Source organism: Macaca fascicularis, chromosome 8 (assembly GCF_037993035.2).
Source record: "Macaca fascicularis isolate 582-1 chromosome 8, T2T-MFA8v1.1".
Taxonomy (NCBI): Eukaryota; Metazoa; Chordata; class Mammalia; order Primates; family Cercopithecidae; genus Macaca; species Macaca fascicularis.
Window position 1 is genome coordinate 11,874,473 of NC_088382.1, and position 24,564 is coordinate 11,899,036.

General features: G+C 39.0%; 1 protein-coding gene and 1 long non-coding RNA gene across 29 annotated transcripts in view; one reads left to right on the top strand and one right to left on the bottom strand.

Moving 5' to 3' along the window:
* ERI1 (exoribonuclease 1) overlaps nucleotides 1-17,681 on the bottom strand; it is a 138,920-nt gene extending 121,239 nt beyond the window's left edge. For 14 of the 28 annotated variants that reach the window (XR_010577122.2, XR_006700293.2, XR_010577121.1 and 11 more), the window contains exons 1-5: nucleotides 17,407-17,681; nucleotides 12,395-12,573; nucleotides 8,482-8,692; nucleotides 4,237-4,320; nucleotides 1,895-2,004 (exon numbers count right to left, since the gene is read on the bottom strand). Coding sequence is in view for 13 of the 28 variants with exons in the window: in XM_015454451.3 (XP_015309937.2) it covers nucleotides 1,895-2,004; nucleotides 4,237-4,320; nucleotides 8,482-8,692; nucleotides 12,395-12,573; nucleotides 17,407-17,514 (692 nt within the window). In the remaining 15 variants the exon portion in view is untranslated. Of the gene's footprint in view, nucleotides 1-1,894; nucleotides 2,005-4,236; nucleotides 4,321-6,897; nucleotides 8,243-8,481; nucleotides 8,693-12,394; nucleotides 12,574-17,406 lie in introns of those variants that run through there. The other 14 variants (XR_012417029.1, XR_012417034.1, XR_012417028.1 and 11 more) reach the window with 3 other exon arrangements.
* A 141-nt stretch (nucleotides 17,682-17,822) lies between these two features.
* On the top strand, nucleotides 17,823-23,893 carry LOC135964623 (uncharacterized). The gene is made up of 2 exons (XR_012417039.1): nucleotides 17,823-19,392; nucleotides 20,379-23,893. It is a non-coding gene; the product is annotated as an uncharacterized lncRNA (long non-coding RNA).
* The last annotated feature ends 671 nt before the right edge of the window (nucleotides 23,894-24,564 follow it).

Sequence of the window (24,564 nt, forward strand, 5' to 3'; positions counted from 1 at the left end):
TATACTATTCTTACAAATGAGTATTTTAAATCTTTTACTGATGTCAACTTTCTCATATTCACACGTAATATTAACCTGACAAAATTAACCTTGCTTCCTACAAAATACTAATTCAAAATAAAGCTTTAAAAAACAAAGAAGTCGGATATATTAAATTCTGCTCACAAACTAATTCCTATTAGGCTCATCTTGATTGTTTTTATGGTTCTGGGCAGGCTTCTATCTTGCTGAGTATTATGCTAAGCTTACTTTTAATGCCAGACTTAGCAAAGTAAGTTGACAGTGTGCTTTGAAACAATACCAAAAACAAAAAAATGGAAGAGACAAAAGTAGCTGGTATCAAACGGTTAAAATACAATTTTTTCTGCTACAACATGTTTCTATAACACTAACCAATTTATTGTAGTTAAGGACAATACTGATTGTGTAATACGGAAATTGTGTTGGTTCACATGTGGTTGTTCTTAAGCAAGGAGAGTCAGAATAATAGCAGTGGAAATTATAAACTTCAGCAGGAAATAAAAAAAGCCCTCAATTCAACTGCTATACTGGGAACAGGACATAATCCTTCGCATTTTCTTATAATAATGTCGACTATATTATAAGAAAATTAAAAACAAGTTTATGTCCCCAGGATACTAGTGCTTCTGTGCAATTTTAATATACTTTGACGCAACCTTACCTTCCCTTAGTTGCTTGCCTGGGCTGTGTCCAAATTATTTATGGAGACTCCAATGATTGGTTTTTGTTAGTGCTCTAGTTACAAAATTGCATAGGTTTTGAGTGATCTGTCCCAGAAAATGACACTTTAACAGAACTGCATATACTATATTATGGCAGAAACACCTGTATACTTTAGCAGAGCACTGCTCATTCATGTTTAAAATCAGTAATAGATTTCTAAAGGGGTCCATAAACATTTTTCCAAACTTAACAGTTATGATGTGATTAAATTCAATGCTATTCTCCTATCATATGTGAGGATCTCTAAACTCTCTATGTTGGTGACATCTCAAGGATAGAGGATAATCTGTACAGTTTGAAACAAATTGTTTAGGACGTTCTTTTCAACCTTAATGGCCTTAAGGTACAGGAGTTGCCCTGGCACAATGTCTGTCATCTATGTTTTAATTTTTCTAATCTTCCCATTTAGCTTTTCATTTAACAAATGCTTTTTGGGCATACACTTTAAGCTCACCACTAAGGTAAGCATTATGGAAGATTATCAGGCAGCAAAAGTCCTTCTCTGAAAGAATTTTAAATTTCCTTGCAAAAGTAAGTCTGATGTATGTACATAGATTACGTATCAGAATATATGGTCAGATGTCAACAAGAATGGTACATATCATAGAAGTTATAAGGTTTCAAGGAAAAAAGATCAATGGGGTTGTCAGGGTAAAACACAAGATGGGCTTTGAAAAATGATAAAGAAGTTGTCGAGAAGAGACTCTCCCAGTAGAGAGGGAAGCATACGTAAGTACACAGAGAAAGGATAAACCATGTGAATTCCTGGGCCAGTCTGACTGAAGAGGATTAATGGCAGGTGAATTAGATTAAACGGGTAGGGTGGGATGCGATGAAAGGGCCTTCAACGCCAAGCTCAAGAGTCTGGACTTTTTTGAGCAAGGAAGTGTCATGATAAAAACAGAGTTGTAGGAAAGTCTTTTTAGCTTTACATATTGATCTTTCTGTAGTGTTCTAGTCCTGGATTGAACTGTGACCACTGCTTTCCTCCTCTCTTTCATCCTTAGGTGAAAGGAAAAACACTATCCCCTGTGGGGTGAGACTCTAGGGTCTTCAATAATAGTTTGTGGTTATTCTAAAAGTTAAATAAATTAGGGTATCTTTAATCTATAAAAAGTAGATACAAAAAATAATCTTCCTAAATACTTACCCATCTGTTAAAATTGAATATTTATACTTTGTTCCTAATTCCTTCAATTTCATCCAGTCAATTACTTTTTTTAGTACCTGAGGGAAGGTATCAGCTCTGTCTACCTGATCCTGAGGATATAAAAGTAAAATATACAAAAATCAGGGCTGTAGCTTCACGTAGTCCTACAAAATACCCAGACCTAAGTTGGAGGGAAAGAAACAGTATGAGAAAGGCTGATGCTTTAAATTCATGATTTCCTTGGCTTAGCTCCACCTAAAGTTTCATTTTTAAGAAATTTAAAAAATTTCATAACCAAGTACCAGGGACGACTTTCAACTGAAATGTATAATCCTCCCAAAATTAAGATTTAAGATCATCCCCAGTCGTTGGTTCTCTTTTTATAGGCCTCAACATAGTGGCTTACTGGATTTCTAGAGGCGGGAAAAGAGAAATCTCTTCTAAGTTGAAAGCCACAGCTCCTTAAGTGTCTTCCCATCTCAGGTCTCACAATTTTCCACACATACTACATATTGCTGCCAGATTGATCTTCCTAAAACGTAAATCGGGTCCACCCTATCACTCTCATATTTAAATCCTCCAACCACTCTCCAAGGCTTTCAGGATAAATAGATGCACAAGACCCTTCAGGATCTGGATTGCCTCTGCCTATCTGGACCATTTCTTACCAGCCCATACACATCTGAACCATCCTGAACTACCTGTAGTCCTGTCAGTCCCCACCTGAAATGCCCAGCCATTCTTCTCTGTCTACCTACCTTTCATGACTCAGCCCAAGTTCGTCAACTTGAGGATGTTTTTCCCCAGGACAGTCTTCTATTCCCTCTGTCATATATGGAAGCCCTTTTCCTAGATGTCCACAACACCCCAATAAAACTTTGACTTATCAGGCCTACTGTGACCACTGGACAGACATACATCTATATACACATAAAGAAACATATGAATCCTGGCATATATTATAGTAGGCACTCAAACACATGTGGAGTGAATGAACGAACCAACTAAATGAAAAAAGTGCCTACCACATTAGAATACAACCAAAAATCAGAGACCTAAAAATGCATGAAACAAGCTGGGTGTGGTGGCTCATGCCTGTAATTCCAGCACTTTGCGGGGGCCGAGGCAGGCTTGAGGTCAGGAGTTCAAGACCAGCTTGGCCAACACAGTGAAACCAGTCTCTACTAAAAATTAAAAAAAAAAAAAATTAGCCAGGCGTGGAGGTGTATGCCTATAGTCTCAGCTACTTGGGAGACTGAGGCAGGTGAATCGCTTGAACCTGGGAGGCAGAGGTTGCAGTGAGCCAAGATCGTGCCACTGCACTCCAGCCTAGGCAACAGAGTGAGACTCCATCTCAAAAAAATAAAAATAAAAAATAAATGCAACATATAAAGTCAGGTTGTAAACAGATACACTCTAAAACTTATCTCTGGCTGGGCATAGTGGCTCACGTCTGTAATCCCAGCACTTTGGGAGGCCGAGGCAGGAGGATCACTTAAGGTTAGGTGTTTGAGACCAGCCTGGCCAATATGGCAAAACCGTGTCTCTACTAAAAATACAAAAATTAGCCCGGTGTGGTAGCAACGTGCCTGTAGTCCCTGTTACTCAGGAGGTTGAGGCAGGAGAACTGCTTGAGCCCAGGAGGCAGAGGCTGCAGTGAGCCGAGGTCATGCCACTGCACTCGAGCCTGGGTGACAGAGTGAGGCTGTCTCAAAAATAAAAATAAAATAAATAAATAAATAAATAAAATTTATCTCCAAGTTCAGTATGGTAACAATTTGCTGATGCTTCATTTTACAAATGAAATCTTTAGATTCATTACTACAACTCTTTAAGAGGAAAGGCTGAGGAAAATGTTACCAGGTGTAAAATTTGCTGGTTTTTTTTTTTAAATTATTACAACACGAAACATCTTTACCAAGCAAGGTATTAAATTGTTTACAACAATAATGATTTTTAAAAATTATGTATAAAATAAATCCCTAATTTTTTTTTTTTTTTGAGACGGAGTCTCGCTCTGTCGCCCAGGCTGGAGTGCAGTGGCCAGATCTCAGCTCACTGCAAGCTCCACCTCCCGGGTTTACGCCATTCTCCTGCCTCAGCCTCCCGAGTAGCTGGGACTACAGGCACCCGCCACCTCGCCCGACTAGTTTTTTGTATTTTTTAGTAGAGACGGGGTTTCACCTTTTTAGCCAGGATGGTCTCGATCTCCTGACCTCGTGATTCGCCCGTCTCAGCCTCCCAAAGTGCTGGGATTACAGGCTTGAGCCACCGCACCCGGCGTAAATCCCTAATTTCAAAAACTCTTTCAAACTCTAGAAAGAAGAACTTAGAATTATAACCTGAGTAATTCCAGTAAGACTGATGCAGAAATCAGACAGCTGCGTGTTAATCTCTGGTCTTACATACTGCTGAAATGTGTCTTCCTGCAAGGGAAGGATAGCAAGTTAAAGTAATTTATATGACTTAAGATACACGATACATGATACGTGAAGAATTCATTACAGCAGGTTGTAATTTTATAGGATCTCATAGCATAAACCTTTCTAGTTTTTAAAGATAATTCCCCACACCAAAAGCACTCTTAATTTTTAAATTAAAAAATCATTTGGTTCATAATTAATGCCAGCCTTCAGTTATAATAAATTAGCTTTAAATTATTGCTCTCATTTACTCCTGAATAGTCTTTATTTTCATATAAAAATCCAATGGAATGAAATTCTAAATAGTCAAAATTTAACTGTTAACAATATATACGTAGTTTAAGAGTTGCTAACACAGTGTACCTGTAGCAATGTTGAACCTTTTCAAGAAGCTTTCACGATGGTCTTTTTCTTTTTTTTGAGATGGAGTCTCGCTCTGTTGCCCAGGCTGGAGTGCACTGACTGGCACGATCTCGGCTCACTGCAAGCTCCGCCTCCTGGGTTCACGTCATTCTCCTGCCTCAACCTCCCAAGCAGCTGGGACTACAGGTGCCTGCCACCACGCCCGGCTAATTTTTTGTATTTTCAGTAGAGACTGGGTTTCACTGTGTTAGCCAGGATGGTCTCCACCTCCTGACACGATGGTCTTATTTTATGCTCACAACTCCATAAACTAAGTGAGGCCAGTATTGTTATCAGGCTCCAATCTCTAAGTGCTTTTTCCTCTTGCCCAGTAATGCCTCCCTAACCAGAACACACTGAGTCACTTTTGAGAAATTAAGCACAATTTTAAACGCTAAAGATTTAAAGGCAGCAACTGTTAATCCTAGGTAGCAGAGAAAATGACAAAAAATATTCTTTACGGCAGAAGATTTAAAAATTAAGAAAAGTAAAGATTGTATTTCCTAAGAATAAATTCTTTCTACATACTTATCTATTAAGCTATAAATGGTTGTAAAGAATTGTAAATGAGCAACAGTAAAGAACAAAAAAGAACACCTGAGGCCAGATGTGGTGACTAATACCTGTAATCCCAGCACTTTGTGAGGCCAAAGGGGGGGGGGGTTGGATCACTTGAGGTCAGGAGTTCAAGACCAGCCTGGCCAAAGTGGTGAAACCTATCTCTACTAAAAATACAAAAATTAGCTGGGCGAGGTGGCACGCACGTATGGTCCCAACTACTGAGGCTGAGGTGGGCTAATCGCTCGAACCCAGGAGGTAGAGGTTGCAGTGAGCCAAGATTGAGTCACTGCTCTCCAGCCTGGGTGACAGAGCAAGACTCCATCTCAAAAAAAAAAAAAAAAAAAAAAAGAATAATTGAACTTCAAAAGTTAGACACTCTTTACTTACCAGACATATTGCAAAATTCCACTTAACTGAATATCACAGATAAATTAGGTCTATATCCTTTTAAAATCACTATTTTATCATTTTAAATGACATTCTTTCAAAAATACATTGCAACTTCCCTTATAATTACAATTCGGTAGTACTAAATAACAGATATTACTAAAATGTTATTATTCACTATTAAAAACTTTTAACAGAAAAATGCTAGAGAGAACTATGCATTCATTGGCCAAATCTTTAATCATCACTTAAATAAATTATGTAAGTTAAAAGGTCATAAGGGTTAAAACTAAAGGAACCTAGATGCCAGCAAGACTTCTGGGTAAGAAAATTGGAGCTAAAGTCCTGGCAAGTAATGGGATAAAGCAAGCCTGGCATTTTTGAGAATGAGCAAGCAAGTCAGTATGCCTGGAGAGGAGTGAGTTAAGGAAGAGAGTAGTAAGACAGGAAACAACCAGAGGAAACAACAGGCCAGGGCAGGTAAGGAATATGGGTTGTACTCTGAGTTAAATGAGGAGCCAGTGTAGGGTTTTGAGCAGAGGGGTGAAATGATCTGACTTATATTGGATTACTCTGGCAGCTTTGTTGAGAACTGGCTGTAGGATGACACGGACAGAAACACAAAGACCAGTTAGATGGCAAATGCAGTAAGTCACATAAATGATAGGGGCTCAGAATGAAGTCACAGCAATTCAGTTAAGTGACTGGGTTCTGGATATATTTTGAAGGCAGAGCCAAACAGGAATCATTGATGGCCTGGATGTGAGAGAAACAGGAGTCAAAGATGACTCCAAAGTTTTTGAACTGAGCAATTAGAAGGATTCTAATTACAAAAAGCTGCCATCACCCAAGCTACAGGAGGCTAAAGATAGAATGGGCTGGAGTTCAACAGGTTGAGACATTTAAATAGAGATGTCAAGTAAGCAATCTGGATTTGGAACAGAGGTACGAGTTTGAAATAAGTATTTGAAAGTCACCAGCATAGAGATAAGCTTCTGAAAGCTATGGAACTAGATAAGATCATCAAGCGAGAGGATGTAAGCTAAGAAGAGGAGCTAGGATTGAGACCTGGGACATCTGATACGGCGAAGCTGGGAAGGAAATGAGGAACCAGCCAAGAAAACTGCAAATAGGGAATCCAGTAGCACTAGAGAAAAATCAAGCAGAACAAGTTATACCTGAAGAAAATGCTCCAAGGAAAAAGTATTCAAACCAGCAATGCAGTGTTAATTATTTTTTTTTAAAGTGAGAATGGCTCACACCTGTAATCCTACCACTTGGGGAAGCTGAGGCAGGTGGATTGCCTGAGCTCAGGAGTTCGAAACCAGCCTGGGCAACATGGTGAAACCTTGTCTCTACTAAAATACAAAAAGTTAGCTGGGTGTGGTGACACACACCTGTATTCCCAGCTACTCAGGAGGCTGAGGCACGAGAGCTGCTCGAACTCGGGAGGCGGAGGTTACAGTGAGCTGGGTTCACACCACTGCACTCAAGCCTGGGTTCAAGACTCTATCTCAAAATAGAAAAAAAAAAGTGAGAATGTTCAATTTTGCCAAGATTTAGGGTAAAGGTCAAAGATGATGTTGATGAGTGGTATCAGTGGAATGATGGGATTGAATACATAGTTTAAACTTTATTGAATGTAAACCCACAATGGTATGAATTTGAGAGAATGGAAGAAAAGGAAAGAGATACATATATAAGTACATATAACTTATGTGAAGAATTTTCCCGAAAAAAAGAACAAAGAAATGGGGTAGCTGGCAGCGCAGTGGGATGAAGAGAAGGTTTTTTATGGTGTGAAAAAAATAACATATTTGTGTGTAGTGGGACCAATACAGACGAAAGCTGTAAATCATAACGTCCAAATGCGGGAGACCTGCTACAGTAACATCCTCGAATAAGAGAGAAGTAAAATCTAGTGACTTATGCAAGATTATTTGCCTTCACAGCTGCCATTTTTCCTTCTAATTTACTGACCTTCAATCTGCTTTGCATGAGAAAATTACAGAAAGACTAATTAAGACTATAAAAGAGATTTTTAATAGCACTAAGAATAACCTATGCATTTTAATTCACAAAGCCTTTTTATACTTACTCCCAAGTGGGTTGGTAGCAACTGAGGATATCATAGAAGTGACTTTTGGAAAGATGAGACATTAGGATATTCTTGCCCAGATTTTATAAGGCAAGCAGTATTCTTTTAGGGAATTCCTACTATGACTTTCTGAACTAATAATGCACTGACAAGTATCTAAAGCACACATACCATTTGGCTTAGAAACCAGGGCTATATGAGTCATTTCACCCTTAAACTTTCCACTAGAGAGACAGGTTCAAAAGACATTTTTGTAAATTATCATTCTTAGAGATCAGAGTTCACACTAGGCCACAGCAGTGGTTATCAAGCCTGACTGCATATTAAAACCAACTGAAAAGCTTTAAAAAAATGCTGATTTCAGGGGCCCTATCACAGAACTAAATTAGAATCTCCGGGACTAGGGCCAGGCATCTGTATCATTAGTATTTTATTTTTTTACTTACCAGGAGATTCTGATGTCCACGCCCAGATGTTCTAAGCAAATGGAAAAAAAATTTTAACTTTCGCTACTGCAAAAAGAAAGCAGTAGTATCTAAAATTGCTTTATTATAAAGCTTTTCTATTAATCAAGCTGATATAAAGTTCACAGCAAAGAAAAAACTTACTTTAGAAGTCTAGTTCTAGCTAAACAGCAAGTGAGGTCCTCCACATAACCAGTAAACACCAGAATAGTTGCTGCTAGAAATACAATTAAAATATAAAAATTCACTTACTATTTCTAAAGTATGCGTATTCAGTAAAACAACCGGAAATTCAATTATTTCATGTACAAACTCAGGTGGGTTTCCTTCTTCACAAGTGGCTTCAAAGTCAATAATACAAATGTAGTCATAGTAACTGTCAGCACAATTGCTCTCTTTCAACATCAGCTTCTGCTTCTTATAATAGTTTTTCAGTCTCTTCTTTAGAACATCCTTTACTCCTCTAAGCAGAAAAAGAAGAGTAGTTACACTTAGGTAAATTCTACAGTCAAGAATCAAAATTCTTACCTGCCGGCACTGGGTTGAACACTGACAATTACAGCATAATTTAGCAAATGCTAGCTAAAATAAATGTAAGAAAAGCAAGACTCAAAGCTAAGTTAGCAAAGAAACAATTAAAATAATGTTCATTACAACATTAACATTTTCCTTCACAAGTGGTTTTTTATTTTAGTAGTATATAACAGTATTTTCTCCAACATATACTGGTATTTCAAACCATATACATTGTCAGCATATACCACCAACACAGTCATATTGCCTTATATACTAAGATAACATATATGATACAAACATTGAAATTAATATAAAATTATTCCACTGGCCAAAATATAAACTTAAGAATATAAAAATTTGGGTTAAGTTGAAGATATAGTATTATCTCTTTCCTTTCTTTTGGCTTTTGTAGGTTAGTCAACTCAAAAGATTCATATGAATATGAAAGCATTATGAGCCTAGCATATAAAGGTGAATGTCTATTGGTTACTTAACAAGGAAAACTAAATTAGAATACACTCTAAGTGAACTGTGTCCAGAGGAACATTATCATACTAGTAGGTTCTTAACTAGAAATAAGTTTCTTAATTTACCATGGGTAGAATATGATTTAGGGGATTTCAATATCACAGGTAGCTTTAAAATATACATTCCACAAATGGGAGTAGTGGGGAGGAGAGAAAGGTCATCCTAACGGTAACAGTGATCAGGTGACTTCATTCTTTAAACAATACGTATTTTTCCAAAAAATAAAGTTGCAACCAGCATTCAGGCTTCCTTCAGTGTTATGCAAATGAATCCTATATTGGCCTGCAAATATGAAGTAGAAGTAAAAATAAGAGGATCTAAATTAACTTGTAGTGCCAAGTAAAGTATCATGTTAACTGATTAATGACTATTTAAAAAAACGTTTTAAACTTTTATTTTCCTTTTTTTTTTTTTTTTGAGACAGAGTCTAGCTCTGTCGCCCAGGCTGGAGTGCAGTGGCCGGATCTCAGCTCACTGCAAGCTCTGCCTCCCGGGTTTACACCATTCTCCTGCCTCAACCTCCCGAGTAGCTGGGACTACAGGCGCCCGCCACCTCGCCTGGCTAGTTTTTTGTAATTTTTTTTAGTAGAGACGGGGTTTCACTGTTGTTAGCCAGGATGGTCTCGATCTCCTGACCTCGTGATCCGCCCGCCTCAGCCTCCCAAAGAGCTGGGATTACAGGCTTGAGTCACCGCGCCCGGCCTATTTTCCTTTCTAAACTACAATTAAGCAGTGAAAAAAAATCCTACCCACGAAAATAGTAATAATCGACCAGTTAGCTATTTTAAGACAAAATGTCTTAATATTGTTTCTTTGCTTGAGATTTTACAAATTATCAAGACCTAGGGAGAAAATCCTTAACCTCTTTCATATTAAGGCACTGTGAGTGACCTCTGTGTCATGTGACAGCTTTGGATTAGTTTCTTTTTTTTATTTTTGTTGGGGGGTGGGAGGTGTGATGGGGGAGAGACTACATATACCAGAGTTGTCTGCAAAGCTAATGGAAGGACAAACATACAACTAGTTGCTCTGGATAGAAACCTGCTATCTTTAACATTTCCTTTGCTCTTCCAAATATTCACCATATTTGCCAATTCCAACTGAGAAAAATATTCAGAACATGATTCTCTTTAATTCTTTCTGCCATGGCTGTCATTAGCTTTGTGGAGTACAGCAAATGCCTCCATTACCACAACCCTTCAATTCATTCTTTACCTTACTTGAGAACTCAGCACTAATGCCAATTTTCTGCTTAAGTATCTTCAGTGGCTCCCTTCTGCTTACAAGGTAAAATGCAGACTTCAACCTAGAGTTCCTTCACAACTTGGCTACAACCTATCATTTCAGTACCACTCTCAAATGTTCCTGAGGTATACTGTGTACTGCAGACAAAACATACTATAAGTCATGGCTTCCACCAGCTGGATGGCTCACGTCTATCATCTCAGCACTTTGGGAGATGGGTGGATCACTTGAGCTGGAGTTCGAGACCAGGTTGGGCAACATGGAGAAACCCTATCTCCAATAAAAATACAAAAATTAGCCAGGCATGGTGGTGCATGCCTGTAATCCCAGTTACTTGGGAGGCTGAGGCACGAGAATCGCTTGAACCCCGGAGTCAGAGGTTGCAGTGAGCTGAGATCACACCACTGCACTCCAGCCTGGGCGACAGAGCGAGACTCTGTCTCAAAAAAATAAGAAAACTTTAAAAGTCATGTTCTCAGTATGTGTGGTACACTTTTATGTCCTATAACTTTGGTTGCACAACAGCTGAAGAAAAGGCAAGATCATGTTGCAGAAACCATACAAACTGGAATTAGAAAAGCTTCTATGTTATTTTTTTGTCTGAAATACCCTCCCTCCCTTTTCTGTTTGGCACAATTCAAATGTCATCTTTCTGAATCCCTGAGAAATATTCTCCTCTGGATCCTCATGCTGTACCTGGCCAGACCTCCAATACAGCATTGGCCACTCTGTATTGTGATGATTTGTGTGTTTTCCCAAAAGACTGAGATTGTCAAAGTGGGGAACATATCTGTATTTACCTTTATAACTTCAATGCCTAGTGCAGTAGTTAGAATTCAATACAGGCTTGTTGAATAAATGTATAAACATACATCTACATCTCTAGCTCCCATGCAAGCCAGGAGTAAGCAACTGATCTTCACACCTGGGAAGGACAAAAATTTTGCTCGGAAAATCTTCTGTAGGCTACAAGCTGTACCTTCATAACAGAAAGAATTGGGGAATTAGGAATCAAAAATTTCTTCATACATTATGATGTAGACAATCTAGAAATATATTTGTGCTCTTCTGAAGAGTGATGAAACTCTAAAGAGGAAGACTACTACTTTTAAGAGAATTAAGATTCAGAGATGCCTTGAAAAAGTAAGAGTTTTCACCTATTTCATACAGACAACTTTTTTTCTTGATGCCTGGCAGTTCTACTGTTTATCAAAAATCTATGTATTTTTCTGGACTCCAAAAGCCATTCCTGCCCCATGGCCCAAGTCAACGTAAAGTGATTTGTTTCATAAAAAATTACTAAAAACTTAGGTATGTGTATATCTCATTAAAATACACACACAGTTGACTAAGTTGCCTTGTTTTCTCACTCAATATACAGTTAAACATAATGCATACCATCACTGTACATTATTTTTTAGAAACTAAATCAAAACAAAAAATATTCCTGGTAAGTGAATGATGTTTTTCGTTTATCGTACCTGGTTTCAAACAAACTCTTTTTATAAAAAATACAAATGGCAAAAAGAAAATAAAAAAGAAAAATACTCAATCTCACTAATATAACTATCCATCATTTAAATGAGCAACTAAAAAAATAAAAAACACACTTGTTATAATGAGACAGATACTCCTATACATTGCCGGAAGGTCATTAAAACATTCATAGACTTTGATTCAGCAGTCCTATCATCTAGAAGATGGACAAAAATAATCAGAGTTGCACATAAAAAATGTTAATTATGGTGTTTTTGAATTGTTAATAGGGTCATGTCATTATGGTAGGATTACAGACGATTTTTAATATTTCAATGTTTTCAAGACTTTCTAAAATGAGTATGTACTACTTTTATAATTTTATGTTATTTTTAATTACCTGGTTTCAAGCTTGAATTCTGAAAGCTTAGCTCTGAGTTCTTCCTTACTCATTCTATTAATACAGCCATTCGTAATAGCAATCTCTTTGTAAACTGGGTCACTGAAGTCACTCACACTGGAGGTAATGAACTTGGATCCTTTGGTCTCCTGGCCATCAAATCTATACTGTTGAGTTTCCTACGGGAAAAAAAAAAAAAAAGAGATATAGTTTATAATTAGTACAAACATCACAGATTTAAAGATTCAAACTTCTGAAGCCTCTTCATGCTACATGTTCAATGAAAAGTGTTCACTGCAGCTCCTAAAGGAAGGAAAGGATAAAAAGAAGGAAGATGTGTCTCCAATACAATTTACCCCACTCTATTATGAGTCATGAGGTTCCTCAAAGGAAACAAAGCTAAGTAAAAAGAGGACTGGTGTTGGGAGTCAACACCACCTCAATAAGAGAGCCCCAGCTGACTATTTACCAGAAATAGCAGCATGACTTTGGATAGTCACGTATTAGCCTCTGATCTTCAATTTCCTTATCTATAAAATGGCAATTTGGTAATGGTAAATGGTGTTTGGGCAGAATTATTACAAAGATTAAATGAGATTATATGTATCAGGCTCCTAGACTCACAGTAGCAATTAATAAATGGTAACTATTAATATCACAGACTATACAACAAGCCCTTCACAAACAATATGCTAGTATTTACAAATGAACCCATTTTTAAATGAACTTTTACATTACACATGTACAATAACTTCTGATAATTGTTTAACCTGACTTCATTTCACAAAGTTAACAAATATTGCCCAACATAAAAACAAAATGGACTGCAAATCTAATCACAGCTTCCTAGTACTCAAAGCAAAGGAAATGTATTTCATTTCAAAACTTATATTTTCCAAAAGTTATACTTATGTCAGTTAAACAGAAGCAGCACAGAATTATAAATCTTTTCATAAATAAAAATCTGTTAAGAAAAAACCATGACTCAATTCTACTTTCTCCACAGGCAGTCTCAAATTACTAATATGTTAAGTTCCAAAGATTCATTTATAAGTTAATTATTTTCCACATGCACTATCACAAATATTAGCTATGTTCCAGAATTTTCAAAAATACTTAGTACTTACTGTTAATCCCTATGAAAGCTTGCTACCTCAGTTATAATTTACCACATTGTCCTCATATAAACTTTAATTACAGATCAAGAAAGGATAATCACAAAGAGGCCACAGTCCCTGACTTAGAACTGATCCTGATGGTTCAGGAACTATTTCTTAATCTAAGCTCTCAATTTAATGCAACACACATTTCCTGGAAATGTAATGCTAGGTAAGGTGCCAGAGGCCGGGTGCGGTGGCTCAAGCCTGTAATCCCAGCACTTTGGGAGGCTGAGACGGGCAGATCACGAGGTCAGGAGATCAAGACCATCCCGGCTAACATGGTGAAACCCCGTCTCTACTAAAAAAAAGTACAAAAAACTAGCCGGGCGCGGTGGCGGGCGCCTGTAGTCCCAGCTACTCGGGAGGCTGAGGCAGGAGAATGGCGTGAACCCGGGAGGCGGAGCTTGCAGTGAGCTGAGATCCGGCCACTGTACTCCAGCCTGGGCGACAGGGCCAGACTCTGTCTCAAAAAAAAAAAAAAAAAAAAAAAAACGTGCCAGAGTACTCAAGAGTGACTCACCCATCTCCTTTGAGGAAGAAGTCAGCAGTTCCAATGTGTGAACTGTCCATAAATTAAAGAATAGCCACATTGAGGTTCGTTGTTAACAATGTTAAGAAAAAAAAGTATTGCTAGTTGACCAATAATTCACTTTCAACAATATATTAAATTTACAATAGATATCTCTCTGCTTGATCAGAATTTAATAAAAAATTATCTTTTGACTTTAAATCTACATTGAATTTTAAACTTCATCTTTAGGCAGGTTAAAATTTAGGTCAACATTAAGAAACAGTTTGTCTACCAAAACAGATGTCTCAGTTAATTTAAGTAGATTTTCTCTTTGGACAAATCCTCTTTCTCATTCACTTGTTAATTCTCATCCAAAACTGTAGCTACAAAAATTATTCACAAGTAACACGTAGGCCTCTTCTATAGATGCCATAAATTATGACTTCTATAAAGAAAAATTTGCTTCCTTTCCTAGGTCCAGCTCTAGTTCTCTTCCTTCACTGAAGTTCTAGAGACAGCCAAGGTCCAATCCTCAGAAATCAGTGTCTCCTCCCAAATTTCAGATCTACACTAATGATTCATAAAGAAGGATGCTCAAGTCAATCCACCAAGGAGCACAAAGAAAATATTAAAAACCCTACTTGTATTGTCAATCTGCAGAAACACAAAATTAGTTTACAAAATACTTACATTTGCAACAGCATCCACGCCAGTATCTACATCCATCTATCACGTCACATAGAATACTGACCATATAATGAGAAAAGTGATAGATACCACAATATGGAGAGAAACATTCAGCATCACAGAACTGTAACATTTTGCAATACTCACGTGTTCAATTAAGTGGGTGTATGGTTTATATTATCTCAAATAAGAGAATCTTTTACATTCTGGGATGTGGCCATGAAAATCTTCCATACCAAACACAGGTTTACTATCTTGCAACAAAGCACTTTAACTGTTGTTGAACTGAAAGATGAGTTACATATTTTCTATAACAAAAAGACAGGTATTCTAAAATTGCTGTCCTCTTCTTACTGGGAAGGGTACGGGAGCTTGATTTTTAACATTTTTTTAAACGAACACAGTCTGTTGTTGCAAGATAAAAGAAAATACATTTTAACAGTAAGCTAGAAAGTAACTGCTTGTCAAAAGAAACTTTATAGAGAACATTTTGAAAACAGAGGTTTTGGAAATGCTTCTATTATTTTGTTGCCAAAAATCGAGGTACTACCTACTAAAAAAAGAAAAGGAAAACCTCTGCATCTGCACACTGAAAAAAAAAAACTTAGAAATCTTCTTGATGTTTTATATACTTTATATATACTTTAATAAGTAGGTTCTCTTATTTTAATAAGTAAACTCTCTCTTTGGAGAGTTCTGATGAAATTTGAACCTACTTATTAAAAATATAAATATGCAATAGCTTCTGTTAGTTTTCAAAGACAACTGGCATTAGAGATAATGGAAATTTACCACGTGAATTCAACAAAAAACTTTGCTTGAGATTGAAAAAAACTGTAACATGGCCAGGCACAGTGGTTCATGCCTGTAACCCCAGCACTCAGGGAGGCCCAGGTGGGCAGATCACCTGAGGTCAGGAGCTGGAGACCTGCCTGGCCAACATGGTGAAACCCCATCTCTACTAAAAATACAAAAACTAGCCGGGTGTGGTGGTGGGTTCCTGTAATCCCAGCTACTAGGGAGGCTGAGGCAGGAGAATCACTTGAATCCCGGAGGCAGAGGTTGCAGTGAGCTGAAATCATGCCATTGCACTATAGCCTGGGCAACAAGAATGAAACTCTGTCTCCAAAAAAAGAAAAAAATAAACAAACTGTCATCATCATTTTTTGAGACAGGGTCTCACTCTGTCACCCAGGTTGGAGTGCAGTGGCACGATCACAGCTCACTGCAGGTGATCCATGGGCTCAGGTGATCCTCCCCACTCAGCCTCCCTAGTGGCTGGGACCCTGAGCGAGCGCAACTACGCCCGGCTCCTTTTTGTAAAAAAAAAAAAAAAAAAAAAAAAAAAAAAAAAAAAGTATCATTATTAAGAGCATGTAACGGTAAGTTTTTAACAATTACTACCGTCACTAAAGCCCATTTGGAACAGAAATCTAGGCCTTAAGTAGCTGTAAAAGTGTCAAGACTTTCAAATATAAAGAAGTAGATTCAAACACACTTCTTTTTACTAAAAATAAACTTCGAAATTTATTTTAAAAACCACTTACACGATGAGACTGACACAATGTATCTCAGGTTGAAGAGGGAGGCAGGTGGAAGAGTGGTTCTTTATGAGAGGGAATGAGCAAGTACTCTTTGAAAGTAACAATTTTAGAAGGAGAAAGATAATTGTAAAGATCCAAAGGAAGTGCATGCAGCGCACAAGGAACATAGAGACACCCTTAACAAGAAAGACCTTCCTTCCAACGTAAAAGAACACAAGGAAGCGAGGGGCACTGGCAACAAAAGGGAAAAACTGTGTGAGATCCAATTAGCAACAGAGGCAGGCACCAGACCCCGCAGAGCAGCAAATCGAAGTTACTAAGGAGGAGAATAAGCCAAATTCATGTTATTACAAAGCTCGTTCTAGCTGCCAGATGGAAATTGATTGTGGACGTAAGGAGCAAGAGTTAGGAGGCCTCTTGCAAATACCCACTTCACGAAGTGCTCAACATGTTTATTATTAGGAAAAGATCAATTTTAGTGTTCAATCACAATCCGCAGCGCTAGTCAACAATTACATTCGTTAAATAAGTTTCAAGACTGTTCTACAACTTTGCCACTATAACTAGGTTCGACCAATGAGATGTCAAAATTATTAATTCAATCGTACACTATACTATGTTTACATGAGACACCAGTAAATGAGCAAAAGCAGTTAAGACGAAGCTCCACTTAACAGGTAAGAGAGAGGGATGCTGGTGGGTGTTTTTAAATTTTTTTTAAAGGTATGAAGTGACATACCTAGGGTATATGGTGAGATTTTAAAAAGAGAAAGCCTTGCAAATTACCCATAACGGCTAGATGGAGTGACAACAGCAACCGTCAACATAGAACTAAGTTTAGAGCAGAACTCCCACTTAGAACCTATTCACCCACTATTGACAGAACTGGTCTTGACGATTTCCTCCCTCCCACAGAGTGATTCGGCCCTGATGGGGCTCCAAGACAACCATCCCAGGATAAGGCTAGGGAGCTTGGCGCGGGGGAAGAGGCTGGGGTCCAAGGGCGCGCAGCTGCACCTTCTGCGGGACACCTGAGAAGAAAGGGGTGCCGAGGGCGCTTGGGGCACCGGGCAGCGGGCGCCGACAACCGGGCGCGGGCCGACTCCTCACCTCGGGACTGGGACGCTGCTGCTCCTCCCGGCCCTCCGGCCGCGGCGACTCCAGCAGCACGGGAGTCACGGCCTCGCTGGCAGGCTCTTTACTCTGTGGTTCCTCCATGCCGGCTGTCACGCCAGAGGAGAGCTGCTGGAGCCGGACACTTACTCACTCTCACTCGGCCGAGCCCGAAAGCCTCGCCTTTCTCCGTTGAAAAATTACCGGGCTCGCGTTCCCGCGGCGGCGGCCACACAAACTCCAGCGGCCACCTCCTACTTCCGGGAGCGTGTGGCGTCCAAACGCCGCGCAGGCGCAGTGAGCCGGCGTGCACGGAACGCCAGCGCCGCAGTCCACGGGGGAGGGAGGAAGAACAAGAGGGAGGCGCGCCGGTGAGAGGACGGGGCGTGGCCGGCCGTGGGCGGAACTAGCGCGGGTTGAAGTTGCGCAAGGATCTAGTCCGGACACTAGAGGGTAGCACCGGAACGGATGATCGCGTCAGCTTTTACTGAGAAGAAAAAAGCAGGGTAAGTGGGGAGGTGTCATAGAGAAAGATGTTTTCAACCATAAAAAATAATAAAGCAATTCGCATTTTCCGTAAGGAGTTTCCTAAAACTTACACTCTGGACAAGAAAAGAAAATGGGTCTGGACTTAGTGTCCCACTGTAAACAATTAGAAAACGGAACAAGATGTAGGAAACAACTCCTCAGACATTGGACAACAGGCAGCTGTGGATTGTTTTACGTGAGAGAAGAGAAACAAAAGGAGCCCTATATCACTCTGCCCTTTTGCCCAGAGGCCATTTCCAGTCTGTGGTGCAGAGAAGGGAAATCAAATGGAAACCTGGGATCTCCCAGGTTGAGAAGACAGGGATTGGAGTTGAGGAAATTGGGGTAGGAAATTGGGGTAGGCCAAGTTGGTTGGAATTTGTGGGACAGAATTCTGGAGAGGAGGGAATTACATGGAAAAAGAGCTTCAGAAATCTGCTTAGGAGTACCTTTGAATCTTTAACTGAGTAAAAAACGTGAAACTCCACAAGGCCAGGAAAGAACAATTATTGGGGAGCAGTACACCAAACAATGATGAGAGCTCACACAGAACTGGGAATCATTTGAGCTCCCAGCAACCAGAGTGAAGAGATTATTGGATACCATGGAACATGCACTAGAAACCTCAGAAGAGAAACTGCCGTTGCAAAATTATCTTTGAGACAGTGAAGGAGATCGGACCTAACCAACTCCATCTTGCTTTTAACCTCCAAGCTATCCTTATTCATTCCTGGGCGTAGGCCAAACTAACATTGGGAGGAACTTAGTGTATAGCTTATAGTTTAAAACAAAGGTGATAGCCGTTTCTCAAAATAAACCCTGTTCTTGAGACTAGACTGCTTTTGTAGGACTAACAAATTAGCCAAAAGATTAGAAATTATTATTTAGGAGCCATGCAGCTGAAAGTACAAGATTCTAACCCTCTCCAAATTGCTCCTGGCGATAATATCACTATTGTAAAACCTAAGATCATTGCTTGAGATATTTTGCAGGCCCTGCACTTGATGGATCAGCTGGCACCACCCAGATTGATAGAGTGGCTCATCTGATTTTGTGTCCCCCACCCAGGAACTGACTCAGTGCAAGAGGACATCATCGACTCCCTGTGATTTCATCTCCTACCCAACCAATCAGCACTCCTGACTCACTGGCTTCTCACCCACCAAATTATCCTTAAAGACTCTGATCCCCAAATGTTCAAGGAGACTGATTTACATAATAAAACTCGGGTCTCCTGTGCTGCCAGCTCTGCATGAATTACTTTGTCTATTGCAATTTGCCTGTCTTGATAAATCGACTCTGTCTAGGCAGTGAGCAAGATGAAACTCTTGGGCAGTTACAAAAGCGTCATGCCTTAGTGAGATACAATAGCCCTAGACTGCAGGACCCAGAGTATAAGCTACTGTAGACTCTTCAAAAGCCTTAGAACAAGCCCTGAAAGGATCAAACTGCTCTGTAAGTAACCTAATTGCCTGTAAGAACGAAGTCTAATACTCTCTGAAAGACTAAAATCCAGGATTCGACAACATTAAGTTCAAAATGTGAGACATCCAGTCAAAAATTAAGAGACACGCAGCACTTGGGGAGGCTGAGGTGGGAGGATTGCTTGAGCCCAGGAGTTCAAGGCTGCAGTGACCTATGATTGCACCACCGCAACCCAGCCTGGGTGACAGGGTGAGACTCTGTCTCAAAAGAGAGAGAGAGAGAGGAAGAGAGAGAGAGACTGACCAAGTGGTAAGAAAATGTGAAGTTAATAGAAACAAACTCCAGAATGATAAAAATGATGAAATTAACAGACAAGGTTTTTAAACAACTGTTATGAATATGCTCAAAGATTTAAAGGAAGACATAATAGGAGAGAAACTGGAAAGATTTTTGAAAAGAAACAAATCAAATTTCTAGATGGAGGTGAAAAATATTTGAAATAAAAATTTATTTGGATGGGATTGGTAGCACATTAGGTAATGCAGAAAAAAGATTAATGAATTTAAAGACATAGCAACAGAAACGATACAAAATGGCGCACACAGAGAAAAAAAAAAAACTGAACATAGCTTCAGTTACCTATAGGCCACTTAAAGAGGCTTGATACTATTGACCTAAAAGGTAGAAGCTGAGGCAAAATTAATATAAGCAGTGTTTATTTGGTCCAGGCTTGAGGATTGCAACCCGGGAGCATAGATTAAAGTCGCCCTGAATCCATCTACTCAGAAGATACGCCAATTTGGAAGTTAAGTGAACACTTAGTAACGAATCATATTTGTCTCAAATCTTGCCCATTCTAGATTATTTGCTTTGTTAAATAGGCAATTGAGATAGGGTATAATGCCAATAACAATAATCTTTGATGGGGATAAGTAGTCCTTTCTAACCGTACATACCTCCATCTCAGCTTCTATCTCAAGAAACAATTCTTTTGACTTTGTTTCTTTGATTTCTAGAACTAGTGCAGCAGCATCAAGAAATTTGAACTGTCATAAAGAAAAAGACCAAGAAGAAGAGAATCTAATAAATAGTGAGGCTTTTGTCCATGAAGCCTATGATGAGCAACTGTGCTGGGGAAACTCCAAGAAGTTTCTCTGAGGAAATTGGATTGTAAGACACAATTAAAGAATGTCCCTTCTGAAAAATCCTGGCTAGGTGAAAATAGTCAAAGTCAGTCAAAAAATAGTCAAAAAAAAAAAAAAATCCAAGCCAGATGAAAATAGCTACGTGAAAATTACTACCGTGCAGTAACTTATTTTGTCTTTAGACTCTGGTTTGAGCAATTAAAGATTGAACAAGGTGAAACATGCATGAAATAATCAACCTAAAAGGAAGAAGCTGAGGCAAAATTAATATAAGTAGAGAGTTTATTTGGGCCAAACTTGAGGATTGCAATTGTAGATTCAAGTTGCCCTGGGTATACTCAGATTAGTAGTAGCTGCAAGTGAATTTTTAAAGGAAAGAAGAGGCAGTTCCTGGGTTGTTTATCAATAATTTACTGTAAGGCCAGGCGTGGTGGCTCACACCTGTAATCCCAGCAAAAATGCCTTTTGTTTCTAAGCTGTCTCCCATTGCTGCCTGATGCCACATGTTAGATAATTCAATATGTTTAGGTCTGTATTTGAGCATCCTGCTCTGTTCTGTTGGTCTCTGGTATTTGTTCTTATACCCTTCCCACACTGCTTTCTATTACTCAGCTCTGCAATATGTCTTCATATCTTTAAAACATGTTCCTCCTCTTACTCCTCTTTTTCGATACTGACTTAGCTATTTCTGGATATTTAATCTTTCATGTATACTTTAGGACAAATTTGTTGCTCTTCAAAAAATCCAATCCAATCCAAAAAAAAAACATTAAGATTGAATTCACTTGATTAATTTGAAGAGAAATGACAAATTATCCTCTTGTAATATAGAACTGCTAATTCAGATTGTCTTTTATGATGATCTTTAACATTTCACAATTTTCTCCATAGATATCTTGTACATTCGTAACCAGGAATTCCTAGATACATTATGGGTTTTTTGCCATTATGAATGGTAAATTATTTTATACCATTACATAAAATATTACTGATTTTTAAGTTAAATAAAAAAAGAATAAAAGACAACCAGATTAGAAACAAACAAACAAAAAAAGAGCCAGGCACGGCAGTTCACACCTGTAATCCCAGCGCCTTGGAAGGCCGAGGAGGGTGGATCACCTGAGGTTAGGAGTTTGAGACCAGCCTGGCCAACATGATGAAACCCTGTCTCTACTAAAAATACAAAAATTAGCCAGGCGTAGTGGCGCACACCTGTAGTCCCAGCTACTCAAGAGGCTAAGGCAGGAGAGAATCGCTTGAACGTGGGAGGCAGTGGTTGCAGTGATCCTAGATAGCACCAGTGCACTCCAGCCTGGGTGACAGAGAGAGACTCCATCTCAAAAATGAATAAATAAATTAAATCAACATAATACATCGTCCCTATCACCCTGCAATTCCATTCCTAGGTATTCACTCAGAAAGAGTGAAAGTGAATGTCCAGGTGGAGGCTTGGACATGGATATTTCCAGCAGCATATTCATAATAGCTGAAAAATGAAATTAACTCAAATCGCCATCAACAGGTGAATGGATAACTAGAATGTGATGTATCCCTGTAATGGCATAATACTCCTTGATATACAATAATAAGCATTTTTTTTTTTTTTTTTTTTTTTTTGGAAACAGAACCTCACTCTGTCATGCAGGCTGGAGTGCAGTGGCAGGATCATGACTGCTTTGACCTCTGGGACTCAGGTGATCCTCCCACCTCAGCCACTCGAGTAGCTGGGACTACAGGTATATGCCACCAGGTCCAGCTAATTTTTGTATTTTTTGTAGAGATGGAGTTTCACCATGTTGCCCAGGGTGGTCTTGCACTCCTGAGCTCAAGTGATCCGCCTGGCCAAGCCTCCCAAAGTACTAGGATTACAGGCGTGAGCCACCGTGCCCAGCTAATAATAAACTATTGATACGTGCAATAGTATGGATGAATTTGGAAAAAATCTTGAGTGAAAGCCAGATGCAAAAGAAGACATACTGTAATTCCACTTATATGAAGTTCAAGAATAGGCCAGGAACTAATCTATGATAATAGAAATTCACAATAGTGACTGCTTCAGCTTGGGGTTAGGGCTTGAGGATTAACTTGAAAGGTACACAATGGAAGTTTCCAGGTCCTGGAAATATTCTACGTCTTAATTGGGATAGTGGTTATGTAATGTATGTATTTATCAAAACACATTGAATTATGCATGTAAGATCTATGCGTTTCACTCTATGTAAGCTTGCCTTTGATGTAAAAGAAATTAAAATTTTAAAGACAAAAAATTGGTTTTAATTTCTTTCTTTTTCTTTTTTCTTTTCTTTTTTTTTTGAGATGGAGTTTTGCTCTGTCGCCCAGGCTGGAGTGCAGTGCACAATCTTGGCTCACTGCAACCTCCACCCCCCAGGTTCAAACTATTCTCCCACCTCAGCCTCCCAAGTCACTGGGATTACAGGTGTGCACCACCATGCCCAGCTAATTTTTGTATTTTTAGTAGAGACAGGGTTTCACCATGTTGGCCAGGCTGGTCTCCAACTCCTGATGGTTTTCAATTTCTAAACATTCTTTGTTTATTAATCCCCAGAACATTCTGGATAATTTCTAAACTTTCTTGTAATTTTTAATAGTTTTATTATTCTGTTGCTTTTTTTCTAAAATTATCAAATTCTGCAAATAATCAGTTTTAGCCCTGCCCTTCCTTATACCCCTTATATCTTTTTCTTTTCTTATTACATTGGCCAGGAGACTTTGTAAAATATATATATATATTATATTATTATTATTATTTTTTGAGACGGAGTCTAGTTCTGTCGCCCAGGCTGGAGTGCAGTGGCGCAATCTCTGCTCACTGCAAGCTCCACCGCCTCTTGGGTTCACGCCATTCTCCTGCCTCAGCCTCCCAAGTAACTGGGACTACAGGTGCCCACCCACCACTACGCTCGGCTAATTTTTTTGTGTTTTTAGTAGAGACAGGGTTTCACTGTGTTAGCTAGGATGGTCTCAATCTCCTGACCTTGTGATCTGCCTGCTTCGGCCTCCCAAAGTGCTGGGATTATAGGCGTGAGCCACCGCGCCTGGCTGAGACTTTGTAATATATTAATAGTAATGGTGCTGTGCTGATTTCATGGGAAATGTGTATAAAGCTTTTCTATTTAGTTTAATGGTTTCTGCAAGTTACAAAGTCTTTTCCCTCAATCATTTAAAAACGTTATTTTCTTCCTGTATCCTATGTTTATTTGAAAAGTGTGATGTCGATATGATTCTTACTCTTTTATGGATAATCTGTTCTTTCTCTCTGGAGTCTGCAAATTTTCTTTTTGTCATTGATGTTCTTAAATTTCATTGTAATAGATCTAGGTGAGGATTCTCCTTGTTTTGTATAATAAAAAGCATAATTTTTTGTATTTTTAGTAGAGATGGGGTTTCACCATATTGGCTAAGCTGGTCTTGAACTCCTGACCTCAGGTGATCCACCAGCCTCGGCATCCCAAAGTGCTGGGATTACAGGCGTGAACCACTGTGCCAGGCCATCTCATTTTAGTTTAATCATCTCTTTAAAGACCTAATCTCCTGCCAACTGAAGAATGACAAGGTTCATAAGTATAGAAAAGAGAGCTTTATCCCTCATAAAGGGTTAGGGTTGTGCATCCTTGCAGGCTGCCATTCTGATAGGCTGGGAAGTGTAGCCTCCAGCCAGAAGCCAGAAATAGGTACTTTGAGGGAAGGAAGCATAAGACAGGAATGTATGCTGAGCGTAGTGGCCAAATATACATATTTAATAAGCTATAGGAGGAATCATTAATGTTTATTAAAGGAGAAACATGCGTGTGCACTTGAGCTTCATACCTCTTCATGGGTCATATGTACACAAATGGCAGCATTAGCATAATCTGAGTGTGGAGTTTTCAGCCTTCTGACATCAGAAAGTGAAACAGAGTACACGAAAATCCTCCGTGCATCCTCCGTAGACTGGCCAGAGCATCTCCATCATCAACAGTCTCTGATAAGGAAGGTATGCATTGTGAAACTGGTGAGCTGTCATGTAAAAACTGTAAAGAGGAAAGGGAAGTCTCAT